The sequence below is a fragment of the Salarias fasciatus genome, chromosome 10 (assembly GCF_902148845.1).
Source record: "Salarias fasciatus chromosome 10, fSalaFa1.1, whole genome shotgun sequence".
In the NCBI taxonomy this organism is placed as follows: Eukaryota; Metazoa; Chordata; class Actinopteri; order Blenniiformes; family Blenniidae; genus Salarias; species Salarias fasciatus.
The window spans coordinates 5951020-5973350 of record NC_043754.1 but is presented as its reverse complement, the minus strand read 5'-3'; the positions used below and the strand labels follow the sequence as shown (position 1 = coordinate 5973350).

General features: G+C 42.5%; 1 protein-coding gene across 1 annotated transcript; it reads left to right on the top strand.

Moving 5' to 3' along the window:
* Positions 1-11968: 11968 nt before the first annotated feature.
* LOC115395242 (scavenger receptor cysteine-rich domain-containing group B protein) lies at positions 11969-21739 on the top strand. Its single transcript, XM_030100684.1, is given in 10 exon segments — positions 11969-12104; positions 13256-13288; positions 15418-15768; positions 15857-15925; positions 17534-17848; positions 18647-18715; positions 18964-19032; positions 19125-19442; positions 20104-20187; positions 21207-21739. Coding segments are annotated over 10 exon segments (1761 nt in total). The 3' UTR covers positions 21524-21739.
* The last annotated feature ends 592 nt before the right edge of the window (positions 21740-22331 follow it).

The following is a 22331-nucleotide window of genomic DNA, read 5'->3' as shown; positions in this document are numbered from 1 at the left end:
GATCCCAGCTGACTATGGGTAAAGTCAGGTGAGAGACAGACACTTACACCTTCTTACTTTCACACCCAGGGGCAATTCAGTCCAGAATGAGTCTTAAACCATGTTTTCTGGACTGTGGGGGGACACAGGGAGAAGATGTAAACACAAACGGGCGAGAGTCCTTCATTTCATTTCAAATATATATCAGCAATAAGCCAATTTATGGATGATGATGGAGCATGCGTGAAGTAGCAGGACTGTGATCTGTGGATGCAACAGGTGAGCACACAGCCCAGCTCTGCCTGGTTAGCTGCTGTTACCGCTGAAGCCTCTTCTCTCCATCAGCAGCTAGCGGAGCCCAGATGGAGGCAGGGGTCGGCTCATATTACAGAGGATGGAAGCGTCGCTAATTCCAGCTAATTAATTAGCTTGTAAGTCGCCCGAATGTGTGACGCTGTAGCACGCTCAGCAGTTAATCAACAATAGCATTAATTCGTGTCATGTGTTAGCTTGAACAAGTCTTCACTGCTAATGTTTGTTAGCTGCAATTAGCTCTCCGTTAAGTTTTTCTCGGCGCAACTTGTTTACAACTCACCTCAACCCCTCTGTTTAACTTTGTTTTATCAATGAAGAAGTCCTCTTTGCTTCACGGCGGTGTCAGATTCGGCTTTGCAGCGGCTCCGGGGGTCGGGGTGGACAGTTAGAAGTCCGTAGAGCCATGCATTCACGGGTTTGTTTATGTGACAGACACGGTGTCACACTCACTCTGTCCGGTCAGCGTCATCCTGGCGGCTCGGCCAGCAACGTGCTGCCTTCATACCCCGTCCGGCATTTCATATTCTTTCAAACATACCACCTACAGTTATCTCACTTTATCCTCCTTCTTCTCTATTACTTCTTTAAATTCTCCAATTCATATTTCCAATTAACCTTTTTGACTGCTGACTGCTTATTGCCATATAAGTTACAGTCTACCCGTGTGTGTTTTTATAACTTTAAAAAATATTCCGACATTTCCAGTTGTCTCTGAAGGCAGCACTGTTCCTGAGCTCAGGTTGTGGTGTAAACAGCTGTTGGAGAATGATGACCACTCGTGGTCAAATCATGTTACTGCGATATTGAGCTGGAAGAGGTAAACACTCACCAGATTTCACAGTGAGTCGAATAGCCATTTTTTTATCTTAAATTTGCGATAATTTTTTCTTCCAGATAAAAAAAAGTAGAAATGCAAATGTAGAAAATGCAGCTTCAGGTTACAGTGATACTTTGTTGTTTACAGTGGTTCATGGTTCCAAGTTCACACAAAAGCAATCTTTGTTGTTGGTGTTCCCGTTGCTGCCTTGTATATTTATCTTTTTAAGCAGTCATATTCCACTTTAATACAAGCTTTAATGTGAATATAATTTTTAAAGCATCACAATTTTTCTTTTCATTCTTCTCTGCTCTGGTATTGATGTTCTGTTAAGCTCCAAAGACTTTAGAACACTTCAAATATACCTATAAATTTCAGAATTTATTTACATTGTTCATGCAATCTCAGGATATTTCAGTACTTTAGTCAGCATGAATGATACTTTTGTGCCATTTACACATGACTAAACGTGTTATTACACTTATCAAGATCATACATATGTTGTCAACATTTGCAGCTCAGGAATTTTCCAAATTAGACATCCGTCTATCTATTCACTTATTTATCTGTTACATTCACTATGAATTTGTGGACATGTAATAAAGCCATTTAATCTGATATCCTGTTGTTTTTGAATAAATCCCACTGAAGTCTCTCTCAGCATCTGCTTTAATGCCATCTGTCATCTGTACTCTCATTTTTATCCCTCCTGTGATGTGTGAACATGTGTCAAACCTTGTTTTGTGTCAGTGTTTGAGGATAAATGACTAACAGGAGTGAGGGAATCAAATGCACACACACAGGGCATGGCAGGCTGAGCTAAAAATACATTTAATAAATCAAAGCTCAAAGTCAAGCTTGCAGAGGCAGAAAAAGCCCAAAGGATTGTGAAAAGAAATAAATAAGACAGGATGAGAGAAAAGCTGGTGAAACATTATTCCAAACAGGAACAATAGAGAATGAATGTGGGAATGAAGTGCAGTTGATGAGGAGGTTTGAGGAGCCTCAGTAATGGAGAGATGTGAGGTGGCAGCATGGGGCTGCTCCGTTTCAAACAACCAACGTCTGTCGATCTGGGTCCTGCCCCTGTGCTAGACTAGAGGGTGAAACAAGTATGAAGAAATTCAATAAAAGAAAAAAAATAATAATACAGACTTAATGTCCTGATATGTTAATAAAGTAAATGTATGGATGTAGCTGATAGTATAAGTTTTTAAGAATGATCTCATATTTAACAACACCTCTATGTAGAAAGTTTCAACTTTCATCAGTTTCATCTATTAATACTTAACAAACATGCATATTTATGTATAAATTTATTAATAATAAACAAGACCTTCCTGACATGTTTCACAGTTTTGTCCTCTCATCACCAACACACACTCCAGTCCCATGAGGAAACAGAAAGACTCATTTTCCACTTTGTTGCACCTCTATGTGTCAACTGTTTCAAATTTCTGGACTCTATGAAAAAATCATTTAAATTATTTTCCTCTTTCACTCTTTTTAAAGCTGAATTATTTAATCATCTCCCCTCCAGTATCCCACTGACTGTGAGCTGATATGTTTATGGGGTTTATGATGGTTTTTATTACTAATGACATTGTTTTAGATATGGACATTGCAGTAATTTTTTATAGGAACTACTTAGATTTAGAAAAACAGACAGTTCCAAAACATATAGTTACATATAGCCACAATAAATAAAACTTTAGAATTTAAATGCAAAGATTATTTTTCCACCATTTCACTGATCCGTCCCTCCATAATAAAACTGGGCTGTATGTGGTCCCTGAACTACATCCCTGCTCTACAACCGTTCTGCTTGAAAGAATGCAAACCTATTGACTGTGGATAAAATATTAAATTGTTAATATACCGTACATGTATCGCATTATTTAATGAGATATATATCTTTTCATAAGATTAATAATAATGCTGTTGCATTCATTTTCAAGCATAAACAAAAAGCTACATGAACGAAAAAGAAAGCTTCCAGTGTTGCACAATATTCTGTGACTGCTGCTATTCCTGTCATCCCACCATTGCAACTGAACCAAAGTTAAAGAGACTTTATCAGCAGGAATGCAATGTTGAATATGAGCCGCAGGCCCTCGATAAAATGCTTCCTGAGATTTCATTATTAGGCATTGGCAGCGATATTGAAATGTATAAATCCTCAAAGGTATGTACATACCTTTTCAATATCATGTTGCTGCCTCAATCCATCACACGCCGTCTGATGAGTGTGTGGCACGTGTGTGAGCGGGGGGTTACTCTGTGCGTTTGCATTTGTCAACTTATTTTTTTTTTTAATTCATGCGGGACACAGAGTACATCTCTGGTGGTTTGGGTTCACCGTGTGGATAAAAGGCACAGACGCAGGGCAGACAGAGCGAGCTGCAGCGTACATACCAGGGTGTGTTATCAGGGTGTCCTTGGGCCGCCCCCCCCCCCCATCTCATTCCCATCTCCGTCTGCTCACGTGTGGCACACTGTTGAGAAGAGGCAGAAACCAACTCTTCTGCCAAGACCCACATTCCTGATGCTGCAGCACCCAAAATACTTTACTTCTAACTGAATATTTTACACGTGACAGCGACGGTAGTGTGTGTTTTTGTTGACCGCACACACGTTTCTGGCAGTGGACCTGTTTTTGTCGAGCTGGTCTGATTCCCTGCACGTGACGGGAGCATATTTCTGTGACCACTATTTCATCCGTCTGTCTTCTGAACGCTGGCTCCCTGAGCATGACCCTTGAACCCAATGTGCCACAAATGTGCCCCAATGTGACTCCAAGTGCCACATCCCACTGCTCCTAAGGTTAACTGTAAATAGAATGGGTTAAATGCTGAGTATTTCTCCAAAGGAGTTCAATAAAGTACGCTTTCTTCGTGGTTTAGTTTAACTGCACAGGGAAAGCATGGAAACACAAAAGCTCCAAGCTAGGGTTCAAACTGTGGCCATGTTGCTGTGAGACAGGCATGCTAACCACTTCACCACCTTAACATGTAGATTGTTGTGATCACATTTTAGTGTCATCTGCAAATATGATCACTCATATGTCAAGTTCCTCTATAATCAGAGGAAAGCTGCAAACAGCAGACAATTGAAAGTCAGCAATGGAGACATGGAGAACATGCAATTGGACAGTAAGATTAAAAATACCAGGAGGAAAAAGGCAGCGAGGTGTGTAGTGGTTTACACTCTTGTCTCACAGTGAGGTAACCCCCTGTTGGAGTCCAGTGAGGAGCTTGCATGCTTTCCGCGTGCGTGCAAAGCTTTTCTCTGAGTACTCTTGTTTCCTCACACAGTCCAAAAACATGTTTGAGGTTAACTCTGATGACTCTAAACTGTAGTTTTGTGGCTCCAGGCGCCTGAAAATACTCAAGTGGGGGAGATCGAGTATCTCCTGGTTATGTTCACGAGGGATAAGGGGAAAGAATTGTGAGAACCGACCTGTCGTGGATGGATGCTGAGCTGAAAACATTGACCAAGTGATTGGTCACCCTGCTCTAAACGCAGGAGCTCTTCTCGCCAGAGTGTCTCTAATCAGTGAAAGAACAGCTGCAGCTATTCTGATATCTTATCTGACATTGGCCCGGACTTCACAAGATGTATCACTTCAAGTTATTTGTACTGAAATGACATTTCAGTAAAAACCTCGGCACATGTTTCATTCACACGGGCCAAATGACCGCAGGCAGGTACAGCGCCGCATTACAGTCCTTTATATCCCAGACACTTGATTCAGTTTTGGCGGCACCGATGAAGCCGGGCCACGGGAGTTCAAATGAGACACATGGCTCACCACCCAGTGTTTAAATTAAGCTCTTTTCTCACTGTTATCTAATGTTAAGTGTTGCGTTTGACCTGACCTTGTCTTATGCATGCTTACATGCATCTGTTTCAAAGATAAGATGGTATTTCCTTACCATTTATCAGTAAACGTAATACCCTCAGTTATGTAATCGAACAGCATTAAATTACCAAAATCTGTCAAACTAGCAGATCCCAGTTAACTTATTTCTCCAGAATATATCGTATTGAAATGCTGTCACTTCTAATTCACTGCTAGCATGTCAAGCATGAAACGATTACCTTCACATGCAGTTTGTGGTCTTGATGTGTGCGTGATACTGGTAAAGTGTGTCACAGTGTTCACCACCTGGGGGACACAGAAATCCACTTTTCTTCATGACCCATTTCAAATGATTGTCCGAGACAAAGGTGTCAGGATGTCATGCTGTACTATTTGTGTCATACTGCAGGCCTTCACAGCTGAGGGAGAAAAACACATGGAGATAACCTGTTCCTTTGTGAAAGCTTGTCAGCGTGACATACGACCCTATGGATGATCTCTGAATTTGCTGGGAGTTATGTAAAAGTGATGGAGAAGCACAAAAGCTGACCTGTCTAAATCGTTAGCTTGTAATCCAGAAGCTTCGTCATTCCCATCTGAGCGTGGCCCACTTGCTCACATTGTGCTTCTCCGCTCGGAAATTCAACTGGGAGATGATGAGACTGTTCCTCCTCCAATCTTTTCTCCCTTCGGGCCTTTTGTTTTGCTCCGGCTTTGTTTTCCTCTTTTCACTGCAGCTCTGTAAACTGCTGCACGGAAAAACATGAACATGGTGGCTCTTTGTGAATATATTGTGCTAAAGCAGTGTGTAGAGTCGCAGGGGAAACCGTGAGATCTGTTTATGATTCTCATGACAGTTCATGAAGCTAAAACAAGACAGAAGAATCTGACACTTCAATCTCAAATCAAGCTGGAACATAAAGAAAAACATACGTCAAGTTCACAAAAGGTTTCCTTGTCAAAGAAATGGAAAGGCCGGGGGGATTTTAACTTCCAGTCCCAGCCATAGATCAATCGGGTCAGGCAGTTAATCGCTGCTGACCATCTCGGCATCATTGTACATATTCGCTGGGAATCGCTGCAAAATGGCTCCAAAAACACGTGAACTCTCCAACACATGTCACCTGGTGATCTCCTGAGTCTGTACAGTGTGTCAGGCTTTTCTTTAAAGCGAAAACAACAATAAAATCCATATTTATGATGTTTTTTAACCTCATGCAGCATCAGTTACCTTCACATGTGATTCCATCAAGCTCTGGCTTTCACATTGTTGCAATAAAATGAGTGATTAAATTATTGTCTTCTTGGAAACATAGAGTATTTAGCACATCTACAGTCAAAGATTGACAAAAGCTGCTTCAGGCTCTTCAGTAAACACAGAATGAAGCCATGAATTATCCACATAAAGTTTTACTCACATCTGTTTAAAGTGTTACAGCTGGGTAATCAAGTTCATGGTTTATTGATTGTCATGGTTTATTTATGTCACTCTGGAGGTCAAGATTGTGATTATTGTCCGTGGACATGTGTGTGTGCAGAAGTCATGGTGCGTATGTGTGTGTGCGCCAGAGTGCTTATAAGAGGTTGTGTTTACCCTGGAATGTGTTTTCAAACAGACTCCCAAAGCATAGCAAAGCATTTTGGTTTTCATTTCGAAATTTTTCTGCACAGTGAGAACAGTGATTGATTACGGAGAACTGTCTCTTCGATGTGCAGAACAACTACTTGCAACTGAACTTCTTCGTCTGTCCATTCTAATGTCAATGAACATGTCCATTTTAATGTTGTTATATTATTGCTCTCTGCTGGCATGTAGTGGTTTCATCGTAACAACAAACAACAGTACCCACTAGTGGCCAATCTTGAAAACTACATTGTTTCCAGTGTTCCTGGTTATGTGTAAACAGACATCATTTTTCGAAATGTTGCCATATAAAAGTGAACATTTTCTGAAAGGAAAACTGAAAAATGATATGTTTTCATTTGAAACATTGCTGTGTAAACAGGGCCTAAAAATGAGTGATGTTTAGTGTCGAAACTTTTCAGACATTATTTTTAAAAATGCCATGTTTAGTAGCTGACATACTTTTGCTCTCAGATTATAAAAATGTCAAACGTACACAACATTCAAAGAAAAATTCTCAACACTGTTAAAAGTAAATGCTAAAGGTTAATATTACCGGTGTAACATAAAGCTACCAAGCAGCTGCGGAACATGGAGCTTTTAATGACTGAAGAACAACATCAGTGATCATATGTTTCCTGATACACAATTTTTACTTTGCAGTATTGCCTTTTTATGCATTTTGCTTCTAAACTAGCTGCATTTAGAAACTTGTGGTTCCCGCCTTTTTTACTAAGCTGCTGCTAACTGCTAAGCTAACACTGCTGTGACTTTGCAACTATGATACTTTGACTGATTTCACCTCCGTTTGGCCATTACTGCAATTAAGGCATATTATACATAAATCTTTTTTTGGATTTTTGACCTGTTCTTCTTTCTCTTTAGCCTGACATCAATTTTTTTCTTCCTTAAACGTAGAAGTTGTAGTAAAATCAAGAGGGCTTCGTGACAGTCTTGGTTGTAAATCACTGCCTTAGAGAAAATTTGCTCACTGTGAGAGAATAACGGTATTCTGGTTCAGTGGCTGATTGTGGAGTCATGAACTTCTGAATGGTTTTTTTATTTCTGCCATTAACAGCCCTCATATTTCTTCGTGGTTTAGGAATTTGTAGAGTTTGGAAGCAATCAGCATCGGTCTGTGGCACAATTCAAAGATGCCTCGGGACTTGTTTTGTCAGAAGCTCGATAGAAACTGAATGAGCTGTGAAAACAATTTGTAACTCTGAAATATAAATGCGTCCATAACTTTGGCTGCTGGCCTCAGTGTGTTAGAAATGGAGACAGCTTTTTGGGGAATGAAGGACATTTTTTGAGGTGGGGCAAATGACAAACACACTTCAACTCTCGTGCTGTGTTATTAGTTTTCTTTATGACTAAATGAAGACTATGATTTTTAGCCACTGTGTGCAGCTTCATTACCCTCAGCTGGAGTCCTGATCCCAGCTGGTGTGGTGCAGGTCTGGGTGGGAGAGTCCTGTGCACACATACACACCTACAAGCACAGAAAAAGGGGCTAAAGCTTCGCCTTGCCTCTCCCAGCGAGTGTGTGTGGGTATGTGTGAGTGGAGGGATGAGCAGGACCGCACCTTCTGAGAGCGCTACCTGAAACTGGAGATGCAGGGGTTTCACTAAAGGGTTAGCTTTCATTGTCTTGTTTTTCGCCCCTCCTGCTTCTTTTAACCACGTACAGGTGCAGGGCGTCAGATTATTAACATACAATGCTGTTGGTATTTATTGTTTTACGTAATCGCTGTCTCTGAAGCCAGGTACTTATAGTCAAGCCGGGCTGAGGAGATGAAAGACCTAAAAAAGCGGGTGCTGGATACTCTGAGTTTGCCCTCTTCGTTTCCACGCAGAGTTTGTGTGTTTTCTGTGTGACTTTGTGGAACTAAACCACCCGCTGCTTCAGCTTGGATGACATTTTTGTAGCTTTTTTGGGGGAGGAAACCACTTTTCTATTTATTTATTTATTACTTTTGGTCAAGACAAACATTTTCACAACAGGTATGTATTATTTCTTTATTTAATTTTATTTTATTTGAATATCTATAAGCTTTCTGATGTAATCAGAGTACTTTGTGGGATTGTGATTTTTTGCTTTGTCTTTAAAAGTCATTTAGAAGCTTTTCTAATGATGCAAAACTTGACATTTTTTTTCATGCATAGCTTCGACAAAATCAACTTCATCCTTTTCCGCTGTGTTGCAAAGATTTCCATCATGTCTTTTCTTATTTATATCTTCAGTAAGAGAAATGCAAACAAGATATTAGTGATGGAAGTCAAATGGACACATTACACACTGACAAATGCAACAATTTTCTGACTAAAAGGGACCTCATCCTCTCCGCTAAAGGGGCTGACAGCATTATTCTCTGGTTTATCTCAGATATTAAGGGGTATTTTTGTGGGGCTGAGATCTTTCAGCTATTTCTCAGCACAGGGAAGTGAGAAGGGAGGGGAAGCAGAGCCGACACAAAAGGCAACATTATTCCCCAGCGGATCTGCGCTACATCCCACCATGAATGGAGTATTGAAAAACACAACATTGGGGACTAGATTATTTTTCATGCCTCATAACTGAGCCATTTGTCCCGGAGTTTCGAGTGGTTTGTTGCTACAGTCTGCAGGAGACACAGCCACAGTTCCTGAGCGCTGTGCTGGTGTTAAGATCCCCACCTCCCAATTGGAGGCACAGTCACTTCTGTGTGGACCCCCGGCCTTCTCTCACAGTGTGAATGGAGTGAGAGCTGCTTCTGAGGCCGTGGGCCCCCCCGCACACAAAGGCCCCCCACAAAAATGTACCTCCAGCAGCTGAAGATGCATACAGTAGAGTGTCTTGAGGTCCGAACATCCCCTCCCTCTCTGCCCTCTCCTCCTGCAGGGAGACGAGAGGCGCCCCCGCAGTGTCATCGGCTGGCTAAGCGTTTTGGAGGGTTCTAGTGACAGATTGCAGGAAGCAGCGTTTATGCCTGACGACGGGGACCGCGGAAAGCAGAAATGTCTTTTTGTGCCCCCTGGGCCCGGAATGTCCACTATCTCATGGGGCCAATATCAAATTCTCCCCTCATCATCCCCTAATACACATTCCTGGGTAAGGTCAGGGGGAATTCTGCATGAGCAAAGAGACAAACAACCACATGCTGCTGACAACAACCACTCCTTTTCCTTAAGAAAACACCTCGACTCTGGACTGCAGTTTTTAATGCTGAGCAAAATTCAGGTTTGGGATTGTTAAAATAATCGAAAATGTCTTCACACATCAGGCCAGGTTAGTTAGACCACAAGGAATATTTTCATCTGAAATACATTATGAAATTTAAGGAACTTGTTGATCATCATAATCTTAAACTAGAAGCTTAAAAAAGAACAGCTCTTTCACTGACAGTTGAGACTGGATTCATCATTTCCCATTACAAAACGCCCTTACGGTACACTTTGTCCAATCCATCCTCACGCCACACCACTGCCAGCCATCCAACACAGGCTTCTTAAATATATCACAGAATAACACACAAGCCTCCACTGAGTAATAGTATGTCTGCTTTTTGCATGGAAAAAAGTTTCTATACAGCTGATAACTTTTGGTTATTGAAACAGCAAGTCTACTTTTCACACTAGACGTCGTTCTTGCCACAACTGAGATTCAAATGACCTGCAATCATTGTCAATACTAACGTTATTGCTTGTTTAATCTCCTAAAACATGAGAATATGAGTTACTTGTTCATAACCTGGGCTTCAATAAACAAGGTAAAAAAAAGTCATGTTTATTCAGGAAGACATTAATTTCTCAAGCAACAGAAATGTTCAGACTGTACTTTACAGTCAGTGTGTCTCATCTGGAAAAGACGGACTATATCTTGTTAAAAGAGGGGATTAGCATGCATCCAGTTTCTTTGACACTGGGAAAATGGTCACGTTTGATTACTGTTACCAAAACCGTAATGAATCAAGATCTGATGACCTTCCACAGTTTATATTGTTAGAATTAAGTTTGAAATTAATCAAAGTATGTGGATGATTCCTGGACGTGGAATTAAGAATATGGTTAAAAACAGGACACAGGGCGATGTGTAGAAAGATGTGGAGGGCAACTTTTAGTGTGTAACTTACAACAAACAAAAGTCAACAAACACCAGCGCTGTTCTGAAGTAGTGAAACAGAAGTGATAATTTGCCAAATCAGTTTTCTTTACAAAGGACAGCCTGGATGATGTTTGTGGAGGTATTTCCACCCTTCACTGCTGCTTTGTGGCCTCTGCTGCTGGAGGAGTTAAAAATTTCAAGGAAATTATGAACTCAGAGAAGGCAGTGTGAGCAAAAGCTCTTTGGTTTTTGAGCAAGGAAAGAAAAATAGACATTGTGCTACTAAGAAATCATTAAAGAAGGACAGATGATCTGTTTAGAAGTGGCAGCATTGAGCCTTCAATTATTTTTAGCTGAAAATCTTAGGTAAGAGCTGAAATCTGCCACTGCAGAAGAAACTGTTGTAAACCTATGCAGATTATGGCATTGGGGGAAAAAAAGTGAATAAATAGAAGTGCAACATTTTCAGAGTCTGTCTTTCCAGTGTTTGGATTTGCTATATTAGCGAAGGGAATGGGATTATACCTTTTGAAATGTGAGTGATTACTGCAGCTTCTGTAATGTGAAAAGCTTTCCTGAGTTGTTCTTTTAAAGACGCCCGGTGGCATTTATTCTGAGCAGGACTGTATTTGTCATTCATCCTGGTTTTTCCATTTGGAAGAATGTCGGCTATTCAGAGTCTGGCCACGTTACTATCTACCTCTGATTACTGAGTGATTGTCAGTGAATCCCAATATTTTGTGTCTGAAGGAAAATCCCCTTGAAAACAATGCCGCAGGTGCCTGCCTCTGCCTGTAACACAAGCCGCCGCCAGCCCAGCTGCTGCTGCTGCTGCTGCTGAGGATGCTCGCTCACTAAAAGCCCCATCAGCAGCGACGCCCTTCATCCTGGTGCCCGTTTGCTGCAACGCGGCCATTTTGTGCTCACGGTTTAGTCGCTGGTTCCACCTGCTCTCACTGAATTAGAATATTTTTCTGTGATTCTGTCTGAAAATGTTTACTTCCCTGCTGCGCGATGTGCATCACGTGATCACTAGAAATGATTTCCTATCGAGCTACACACATCCAGAGCCTGACCTCAGACTGCCATCAATACCTTACTACAGCACAGTGTCAACAGCTGCAGGCTCTTTTACAGAAAAAAACAATCCAATACTATAATTAGGCTACTCTCCACCAGAACAAAGGATCAGCTTTTGTTTTCTAGTAGTAGAAAACTATCTACTACAGCTCGGGGAGAGACCGGCGAGAGTCACGGACGGCGTGTGAATGTGTGTGTTCCAGGCGGATGGTTAGTCAGGCAGCCATGCGAGGCCAGCGTGTGGCGGAGAACGTGTGCCGGTGCTGGAACCCGGCCGTCTGGCTCCTGGTGTCCCTGCTGGGGTCCCTGTTCCTGGTGGCCGTCAGCGTGCTGCTGAGACTCGGTGAGTGTGTGGAGCGACGGTGGGGAGAGTGTCAGTGTCAACATGTCAAAAGACACAACCGGACAGTTTTTTTTTTTTTCTGTAAAGCTTCTTCAAGGTAAAAACCTGAAATATTGCATGTGACTATTTTTTAAGAAACACACCACTACATTATCGAGAGATTGCAGGTATTTCGCATAAACACAGGCAGCTATACAGTTTCTGAGCATTTAAATTAAACACTGAATATGCCGATATCTGCACCATATTGCCTAAGACATCGACTAAACTTCCTCTCATAACACCACTTTGTACCACAGGGTGGTGCAGCGAGTCTCTTTATAATCTGGTCAGTCTTCTAATCGCCAGGAGAAGAAGAAGCTTCACGTCTTCAATCTTTAAAAAATTCAGCGTTGAATTTCCATCATTACTCATAAAGGAAGTCAATTTTTTTAATACAGTGAGAGGAGGATTTTTTTCAACAAGTGTGTGTGAAATATATCATCGTGAAACTGTGCATTTTTTCTAAAATGTAATACTAAAGAAAGAACTGAGTGACAGAGAAAAGGTTTACGTTGTAAGATAACTGAACAAATTGTAAGTAATTGTAAACTGAACTCAGCATTTTCATCTCGTCTGCAAATGTGTCACAAAATAGTTTTTTTTAACCAAAATGTTCAAGAAAATATGATGAGCAACTGTACTTACTTAACATATTTAATTACATAGATGATTCAATATTAAATCTACAGCGGGACTTAATAGATTTGTTTGATGTGTGTTGCTTTTCTTCCTTCCACATGATGGCTCCAATCAAATACTTTGAGTTTGAGATGTAAAAAGACAGAAACAGGGAAAAAAAGTTGCTATGACTATTAAGAAAAACAGGGAGTGATAAATGGGATGAGGTCTTGTGTGTCAGTGCTCCACCGCATGTTTCAGGCATTAATAATGCTGAAAAATCGGGTGTACCCGCAAGTCAACTCCCTGTAGATGAACGCCTTTGTGTCCACGGTTCCTCTCTGTGTTAGCTCGCCAAAAGCACCAATCAGTCCCACCCACAGGAACGACACGTGTAACTTATTTAAACACCAACTAATTGGTGTAATCTCTTGATAAAGCCAGTGTGCCGTGCATTGTTGCTCATCATTTTTTCCTTTTCTTTCCCCCAGGAGATCTGAAAATCACCAAACGGGCAGTACAACGTAAGTAATAATCCAGTTTATCCTAACTTACTTTGCTGATGCTCCTGAGAATGAGAACAGTGTCACCCCAGAGGACAAAAACCAATGCCAACCCTCCATGTGACACTGTAAACAGTCATATTTAAAGCCCTGCAGCTACGGTATTTAGTTTTATGTATGTACTGTTCGTGTTTCGAAGCGGGAGGTGCCTGTCCCATCTGACCCACATAGGGTGATGGTTAAATAGAGAAGTCTGTGATGTCTTTGTGAGATGCTGAAACCTGAGATATTAGTGAGGCGTTTGAATCGTCTTCTCCTTCCAGTGGGATTCTGGGCAAAACATGTGCTCTGTGTCAGTACCCACACATCCCGGTCGGACACATGTACCCCTCCATAAATACATTTACAATATCTGCTGTTTTTTTTGTTTTCATTTTGCCAACCCAGACTTGAAATAACAAAAGTAACAAGAATACGAGAAATGAATCAGATTGGCAGAGCTGCAAAGCTGAAGTTTGTTGAGAAATAGAGGAATTTCTACAAACAAACTTCTTGGTTGTTTTCAGTCTTACACAGAGGAGATCCCACAACCACCTTAGTTTGTTGTGATCAAAAGCAGATCAATGAAAATCGTTCAGTCAATTGCAAAAAGGTACAGCCTTGTATGTCACTGAGGCCCCGTTTAAAAATGACATTTTAAGTGAAAGCGCATCGTTTCAGAAAAGTTTCACATTTACGTAGCAATGACTGGAAACCGTTCACACGGAAATGGCAGAAACACTGAAAACAATTTTATTGCCATGTCAGGCTGCTTGTGGGTACTGCTGTTTGTTTTTGTAATGAAACCACACACACATGTGCACAGAGTATAAACATCAACAATAGATCAATCAATAGACATTGACAGTGTTTTGTAAATGCAATCTTAATTACCAAAGCATATAATCAATGAAAATTAAGGAATAACTTTTGGTTCCCAGGAAATTGGAAAATTGCACTCCTAGGTAAAAAATAATTCTTTCTTGCAGTGCTCATTCAGTTCTTCTGTTCCAGATTTTTTTAACTTCTAAAACTACAGACCCTTTATGTTTTGCCTGACATACATAAAAGTGTCACTTTTGGGGATTTTTTGGAATTTTAATAAGTAAAAACAGCTCCCAACTTTGCTTTTGTCATACCTCCAATGGCCACTAGAGGGTATCATAAATCTTACAGTTGGACTTCCATTCACACAGCAGAGCCCTGCCACCATGTATCTATGGGACTGTGACAAATGAATATCTTCAGAGCATTTAAACGTCTGCTAACAGGAAGAAGTGCTCACATTATGCTATTCTCAATATGCTAACAATCCATGTTTAGGTGCTCCAATGTCCTCATATATTATATATACATCACCTATATCGTACTGTAGATACTGGTGCTGATAGAAAAGTTGAGCAACACCAAAGTTTATGTCCACATTTCAGGTTTCATTTTCTAAAGACAATACAGTCAATCTGTTAAATTACTTTTGACTTTCTCATGCTGTTGGCTGAAAATCTAAAATGCATGCAACAGGCTGACATATTGCTTTTGTTCCTGGTGCAAAAAGTCAGAACAGGCCTCCTGTTGTGGCTTCAGTCTGAGTCTAGTGTTACAGGAAAATAGATATAGTAGATATAGAGTACAGTAACTATGGAAGGCCAAGAACCGCCTTTCAACAAATAATTTGACCATACCCTCTCGTTTTCTCTCCCACATCCCTCCTCCCTCCTGCTTCCACCGATGGTCAACGAAACGCAGCGAGGGCGCAGTATCACAGTAAGTGTGAGCTTCACAGCTACTCGTCCTACTCCCCCCTCACCTGCACACAACCTTCATGTTCAGTGAAAAACGCGCCTGCATCCAAGTCGCACCGTGAAAGCCTATCAGCGTTTGGCTGTGTGTCAGTGAGAGAGCGCACGGCAGGCAGAGCGGTGCGCCCGGGGCGTTTTAAACAAGGTCACTTTCCCAGCTCTCCCATTTCCCTAATCCCCGCTCATTTGCTGTATCCACCTCGACCTCACGTCCAGGGAGTCATGTGGCTCACTGTGTCTCTGAACGTGCAGAGTGAGAATCAAGGCATATAAACAGAAATACATGATTAAAATGTTTATACTCACTCAGAGGAGCAGAATAGAGAAATCTTGACAGAAAATCCTTTTGGCTCTCCGAAGTACAACTAGTGAATGGACGCAACAGGTGTGAGGGCAGAGTGGAGGTGAGCTACAATAAGTCCCGGGGCACGGTGTGCGACGACGACTGGGACATGGTGGATGCCAACGTGGTGTGTCGGCAGATGGGCTGCGGGGTGGCCGTGGCCGTGGGCAGCAGCTCTCAGTTCGGACAGGGCACCGGCCTCATCGTCCTGGACAACGTGGACTGCAGGGGGAACGAAAGCGACCTCAGCCAGTGCCACAGCCTGGGCTGGGGGATCCACAACTGTTACCACTACGAGGACGTGGGCGTTACCTGCAAAGGTGAGCGGACTTTAAAATTCTGCTGCATGTGTCACTTTTAAAGAAATGCGACAAACATGGCTGCTGTCTGCTTGCATCTGGGTGCTAGAACCACTCGGGTCGGGCTCCAGAGGGACCGAGGATCAAACCACACCACCAGGGGAGAACTCCGGGTTACGTAAGTGCTCTCCGCTTTCATCAAACTCCCACTGCCAACATGAAACATGAGAGGCAAGAAGTCAAAATTCACTCACAGTATACGCACGTGCAATCGCTTCAACATTAAGAACTTTGATATAAAAAGGAAGCGTAACGGCTCAGAGGTTCGGGGGTTCAAATCTCAGCTCCGCCATTGACCTTCAGGGTCACTTTAAATGCAGAGAACAGGTTGTACAATCTATGTGCCAAATATAGCTTCTTCAAACTACAGTTGGATTACATGACTACTGCAATCTGCTCTCTTACTGTCAATATCTAAATGAATGAATAAGTGAACTAGCTTAGTGTTGTGTCTCCTTTGCAATGAAATCGCGTTCTGGTGAGATACTATATATGAATTCACATTCTTTAGAACATACAAACGGTATCAAATACACTTAATTTTTTATCAGCTACAGTACATCACATCGTTCATTTGAACTATTAAATCAAAAAGTTCAACATTCAACCTCTTGGATATGTAACAGTGTAATACTTACAGTACATCCACTCATGGGAACAAATGTTTCTGGATCCCTTGCTTGTACAGTATTTATTTTATTATACTATATATTGATTAAGAGTATTTCTTATTCCTGTTTTTTTTTTTTCACTGTATGGGATGCCATATAGTTTCATTGTTCTTTAAGCTCAATGACAATAAAGATCTAACTACTTCCCTGTTAATTAGAGATTAGTTGGTTTCACAATCAAAAAGAGTAGACAGATGTAAGCGCGTATTTCATATTCAGGTCTTATTAGATGGTGAATGAAGGCTTACATCATTAAGGTGTGGTGTTTAACAGCAGAAATCTTCATGAGATTCATCGATTTATCAGAAAGTGAGTGTGAGATGAGATGAAGAGGAGCAGAGAAGGTGAACGAGTTCATTGACACAAATACCCTAATAAATATTTGAATTTTGGTCCAAATCAGTTAGGAGTGCTGAATGACTTTCAATCCATAAAACATCCTTTTTGATGCTGTTAGTGTCACATTTCAGTTAGGAAAAAAAAAGTAAACTTTATGCTGCATCTAATTTGAAATTCAGTTTCTGCTAAAAACATCAAATTCCGGCGTGTTTTCTGAAGTATTTTCTGGAAGTGCACAGGAAGCCCCTGAAGGCCTCTTGTATTCCAGGTCATCTTTATAGTTGGTGAGGTTGGTCTTTATTATAGTTGCCCAGTTGTATTTTTTACTTGTGGATAAATCCCAAGAGGATCATGGGAGGTCAAAGAAGAATCTAATTTAGTCAAGAAGTGACGTATTCAGCAAAGCCACTGGGGATGTAAGGAAGTCTTCTGCATCCATGACTTCATTTAAATGATGGACACATGAGAATGCCCATTGTCTGTGTTTTCCTGTCTGGGAAAGCGTGTCAGGTGACAGAATCAGCTTTGTTTTTCACTTCCATCCCCACAGTGTGCTCACACCTCTCTCCTTTCCGTGTATCACTTTCTCTTTCTCCTCTTCAAGTACACACACAATCCTTTGATATCAAGGAAATGACATCTAAGATTCTAATAAAAAAAATATAAACAGTCTAAAAATATGCATGCAGCCTTACAGTCCTTCCTGTGTGTTTCAGGAGACGGCACCATCCGCCTGGTGGAGGGGCAGAACGCCTGCGAGGGCCGGGTGGAGATCTACTTCCAGGGGAAGTGGGGGACGGTGTGCGATGACGAGTGGAGTCTGAACAACGCCCAGGTGGTCTGCCAGCAGCTCGGCTGTGGCGACGCCGAGGACGCGCTCACCAACTCCTTCTTCGGCTACGGCACGGGCATGATCCTTCTGGACAACGTGCACTGCCGCGGCACCGAGCAGGAGCTGAGCAGGTGCAAGAGCCTGGGCTGGGGCAAACACAACTGCGGCCACCATGAGGACGCGGGGGTCAGCTGCACAGGTACGCTGGTCACATGACACAAACGCCATAGATTTACCCAAAAATTACACCCAATAACCTGATAACATATAGCAGGGGTGCCAAACTCAAATATATATAACTACAAATCTAAATGAATGCCTTTGATTTAGAGCAAAAAAAGGATTAATATATCATTAAAAAAAAAACCCTCACATTTAATGAGCTGTCATTTTACAATCCTGAAATTTGAATCGAAGTACTTTAGTTACAACATCCTCCCTCATGTGCTTTACAACCCAGTGTACACCCCTGGTGGACAATACATATAATGCAGTTAATGTCATAATTTCTCACAGCTGAAAATTCTTCATCTTATGACGAGGGGCCAGTTCTGGCCTGCAGGCCATATGTTTGACACCCCTGGCATATAGCATCATCATGTTCACAGTAATAAAAAAAAAAAATTGTGCTACCGACAGTTGAGCATTGATGATATGAATGTATGAATTAAAGTTAATCTGTGGCACACTATCCAGTGCTCTTGCCTCACAGTCAGCAGGTCCTGGGTTCAAATACTGGCTGGGCCTTTCTGTGTGGGGTTTGCATGTTCTTCCTTGTGTTTGCTTAAGTTGCCTCTGGGTGCATATGAGGTCAATTGGTGACAACAAATTCCCCCTAAGTGTGTGTGGCTGTCTGTCTCTGCGTGACGGGCTGGTAACCTGTCCAGAGTGTATCCTGCCTTCGCCCATAGTCAGCTGGGATTAGCTCCTGCACAGGATTAAGCAGTGTATAAGATGGAATTTAATCTGGTTCATTTCTTCTTCCCATCATCTGCAGGATCCACCACACTCCCACCTGCAACCACACAAACCAAGAGAGACCTCAGGGAAACAGAGAACACACAAGGTAAAAATCCCACCATAACCCTCAACTCATTTCATATATTTGATATATTAGTTGATTATTGTCCTTGTGCATGAGCACACTGAAATGAATGTGCAATGCACATAAATGACCAACAGGTAGCGCCAACTCTCCCTCCTAGTCTTTAAATGTGCTGCAAGACATGGTGGTGAAAGTGCCATGCAGACAAACTCCACCCTGCTCTTGATGAATGATCTATCAAACTGTTTTTTTTTCCATCTTCCCTCTAGCAACAAAGGAAATTACAGACACCGATTCTCCAAGTACAACTGTAGCCACCACACCTGCTCTGACAAGAGGTAGCAACCCTGTCCTCAAAGAAGACAGACATCAGAAAAGACAGTTTGAGTGAAATACCACAATGATCCGCCTGTCTGTGCTCACCCCTCAGCGTTAAAACACTCCGTCCGGGTGGTGGATGGAAACAATAGCTGCCAGGGCCGGGTGGAGGTCTACTACAAGAACACCTGGGGCACGGTGTGTGACGACGACTGGGGGATGGCCAACGCCAACGTGGTGTGCAGACAGCTCGGCTGCGGCCCCGCCACCGAAGTCAAGCACAAGGCCCACTTCGGCTACGGCCTGGGTCCCATCCTGCTGGACAACGTGGGCTGCAGCGGCTACGAGGAGGAGCTGTCCCAGTGCTTCCACCTGGGCTGGGGTCAACACAACTGTGGCCACCACGAGGACGCCGGAGTCATCTGTGCACGTAAGACCTGACGGACACACATCATGTGCTGCTGAAACAAGACGTCCATCCATTACATGCAGAGGACAGAGGGGATGCCTGTCACCGACTGCAGTGCATAAATACCCACGTTCAGTCATCAGCTCCACTCAGAGCTCACACTTCCTACTTATCCAGTCATCTGAGCCCGCCTCGCTGAGCTGTCCAGCTGCAGTGCATGACTGTGGCGCTCTGAGGAGGAGGAGACAGCCCAGAGAGCATAAAATATACAGTGGATGAGTCAAGGCATGTCAGCGTCACTGCGTGCCCGCAGGCCAGGCACACACACACACGCACACACTTTCTGTGACTGATGCAACAAATCCCTGCTTTCACTGAAATGCAGTTCTGTGTTGTTTAGTAATAAAAATATAATTTTCCCCATTTGTCTCGAAGGATTTCACCTTCAATACACAATTAAAATCATTCCTACATAATGAAATGTCTATTTTACATTCATCAGAACTGTAACAGTGAAATATCTGTATTGGTAGTTTACGTAAAGGCACTGGGGAAAGCAAAGAGCCATCCTTTATTGATCAGTGGAGTCATTAGGAGAGAAAGCCTTGCTAATGCTTTTGTGACCTGATATTTCCTGAGCAGCATCTTCACAGTTTCCCCTCCTCCTCCTCCTCCTCCTCAGCCTTTGACGTCCAGCGAGACTTCAGAGTAACAGAAAAGACGCCGGCCACCACCGCCAGCCCCACCACCACACCACCCTCTGAAGGTACAGGCCACGCGTGTGCTCCACTTTCCTCCATCAGTCCAAAAACATGCATGCGATTATAATTGGTGACCCTAAATTGCCCCTAGGTGTTTATTAAGAGTGTGTGTGTCTATGTGTGTTTGTATTGTGATGGACTGGAGACCTGTCCAGGAGGCATCCTGCCCTCGCCCGTAGTTAGCTTCGATCGGCCCCAGCATTCTGCGATGCAGAAGAGGAAAAAGGAGTGCAGAAGATGGAGGGATGGATGGAAAACAGGCGGTGGTTTGACTGCTTATAACAACCACCTCCATTTATCTTCTTATATAACCAACAAAACAGGAGAAAGACAGAAAAAGCGACATTTGACAGTAAACATATGATCAGTTCTCCATTTTCAAACTGCTAAACCACTATTCCAATTCAGTTAATTTATCTTTTTTATTATTTACTTTATGGATACCTGGATAATTTATTTCTCTGCATTTGTAGTGTTGTTCCACACAGAAAGCAGAATTGAAGCAAAAGTATCAATAACATGGGGCAAAATTTAAATAAGTCATTAAATGTAAATAATCGTGAGTCGTATGAACATAGAAGTATGAGTATGCTATAACCTACACATCCACAGGAAGAACATGTAAACCACTCAAATTCATTACAGGAGTTATTGAAGCTTCCTGAAGAGATTGTGATGACATTTTTGGGTTTTTCATATTTCGTTTTGTAAATTCTAACTGAAGCCTCTGGGTTTGCAGTCTACTATTGCATATCCAGGCCTTTCTGTGTGGAGTTTGCATGTTCTCCCCACATGAGATCCCCTTACATTTCCTCCCAGGGTCCAAAAACTGAATGTGTGTGTGTGTGTGTGTTTGACCCCACGATGGACTGGAGACCTGTCCAGGGTGCATCCTGCCCTTCCCGTTAGTTAGCTGGGATTGATTCCAGCGCCCCAGGATCCTGCACAAGATACGGACGGAAATCCTAACCGAAGCCATGTGTGGGACTGTTCTGAGTTCGGCGGTTGTTCTCTGTTCTTCCAGGAGAGATGAGGCTGGTGGGCGGCCAGCACTGGTGCGAGGGCCGCGTGGAGATCTACTCCCACTCCGGATGGGGCACGGTGTGCGACGACGCCTGGGACCTGCCGGACGCGCAGGTGGTGTGCCGCCAGATGGGCTGCGGGGAGGCGGCGGCCGCCTACGGGGAGGCCCACTTCGGACCCGGCGTGGGAACCATCCTGCTGGACAATCTGAAGTGCGACGGCGAGGAGGACTCCCTGCTGGACTGCTCCCATATATCCTGGGACGTGCACAACTGCGACCACTCGGAGGACGCCGGCGTGGCCTGCTCGCTGTCATGATTCCCGCGTGACGCTCCTGCCTCCACCCGGGGCGGGAGGTGGGCGTGCCCACCCAGGACTTGTGTACATTATGTAAATAACAGCTGTCACAATGCTGAAGGATACTCCTCCATCAACATATACAACCACTAATATGACACTATACGATTACATACTGTAACTATCTATGCCTATTAAGCACTTTATAAATATATGATATAAAATACAATGTACACATTTTTTATTTGATGCAAAGAAAAGTTTTAAACTGTCTTTCTTTTTTTGTGTGTTACTGCACATGGTATACTTGGATTAAATGAAAATACCAGAGGAAGTCCATAAATTAATAAGTCAGAGGAAACTTAACTTTACAGAAAAGCTTTAGTTTTACAATTCATGAGTGTTTATGATGACTATAAAGGGGAGAAAAAAAATGATACTGTATACTAATAAACCACGAGAATGCAATAGGAAAGAGGCATCCATAAATAAATGTGTTATATCTTGTGAATATATGATGACGAACTGTTGTTTGTTTTCTGTGACTCTCATTAAAATGAATGTAAGGAGCCCATGATCACTGAAATGTGACAAAATACATTGAGACAGAAGCCATATTTGGTGTAAAAACAGAATTTGCATCTGCTACTCTGCCCAGCTTCTTTTTCAAATTGAAAATGCACAGCGCCATCCAAAACATGAAAAAGTGCTGCAGCAATTTGGTTTGTTAATAAATCATCTTGGATGATGGCCTGGCTATAGAACAATAGAATGTTTTATCAAGGAAGCAAAAATGTATAAATACAAATGTAAAGATGCTGTGCTGGAT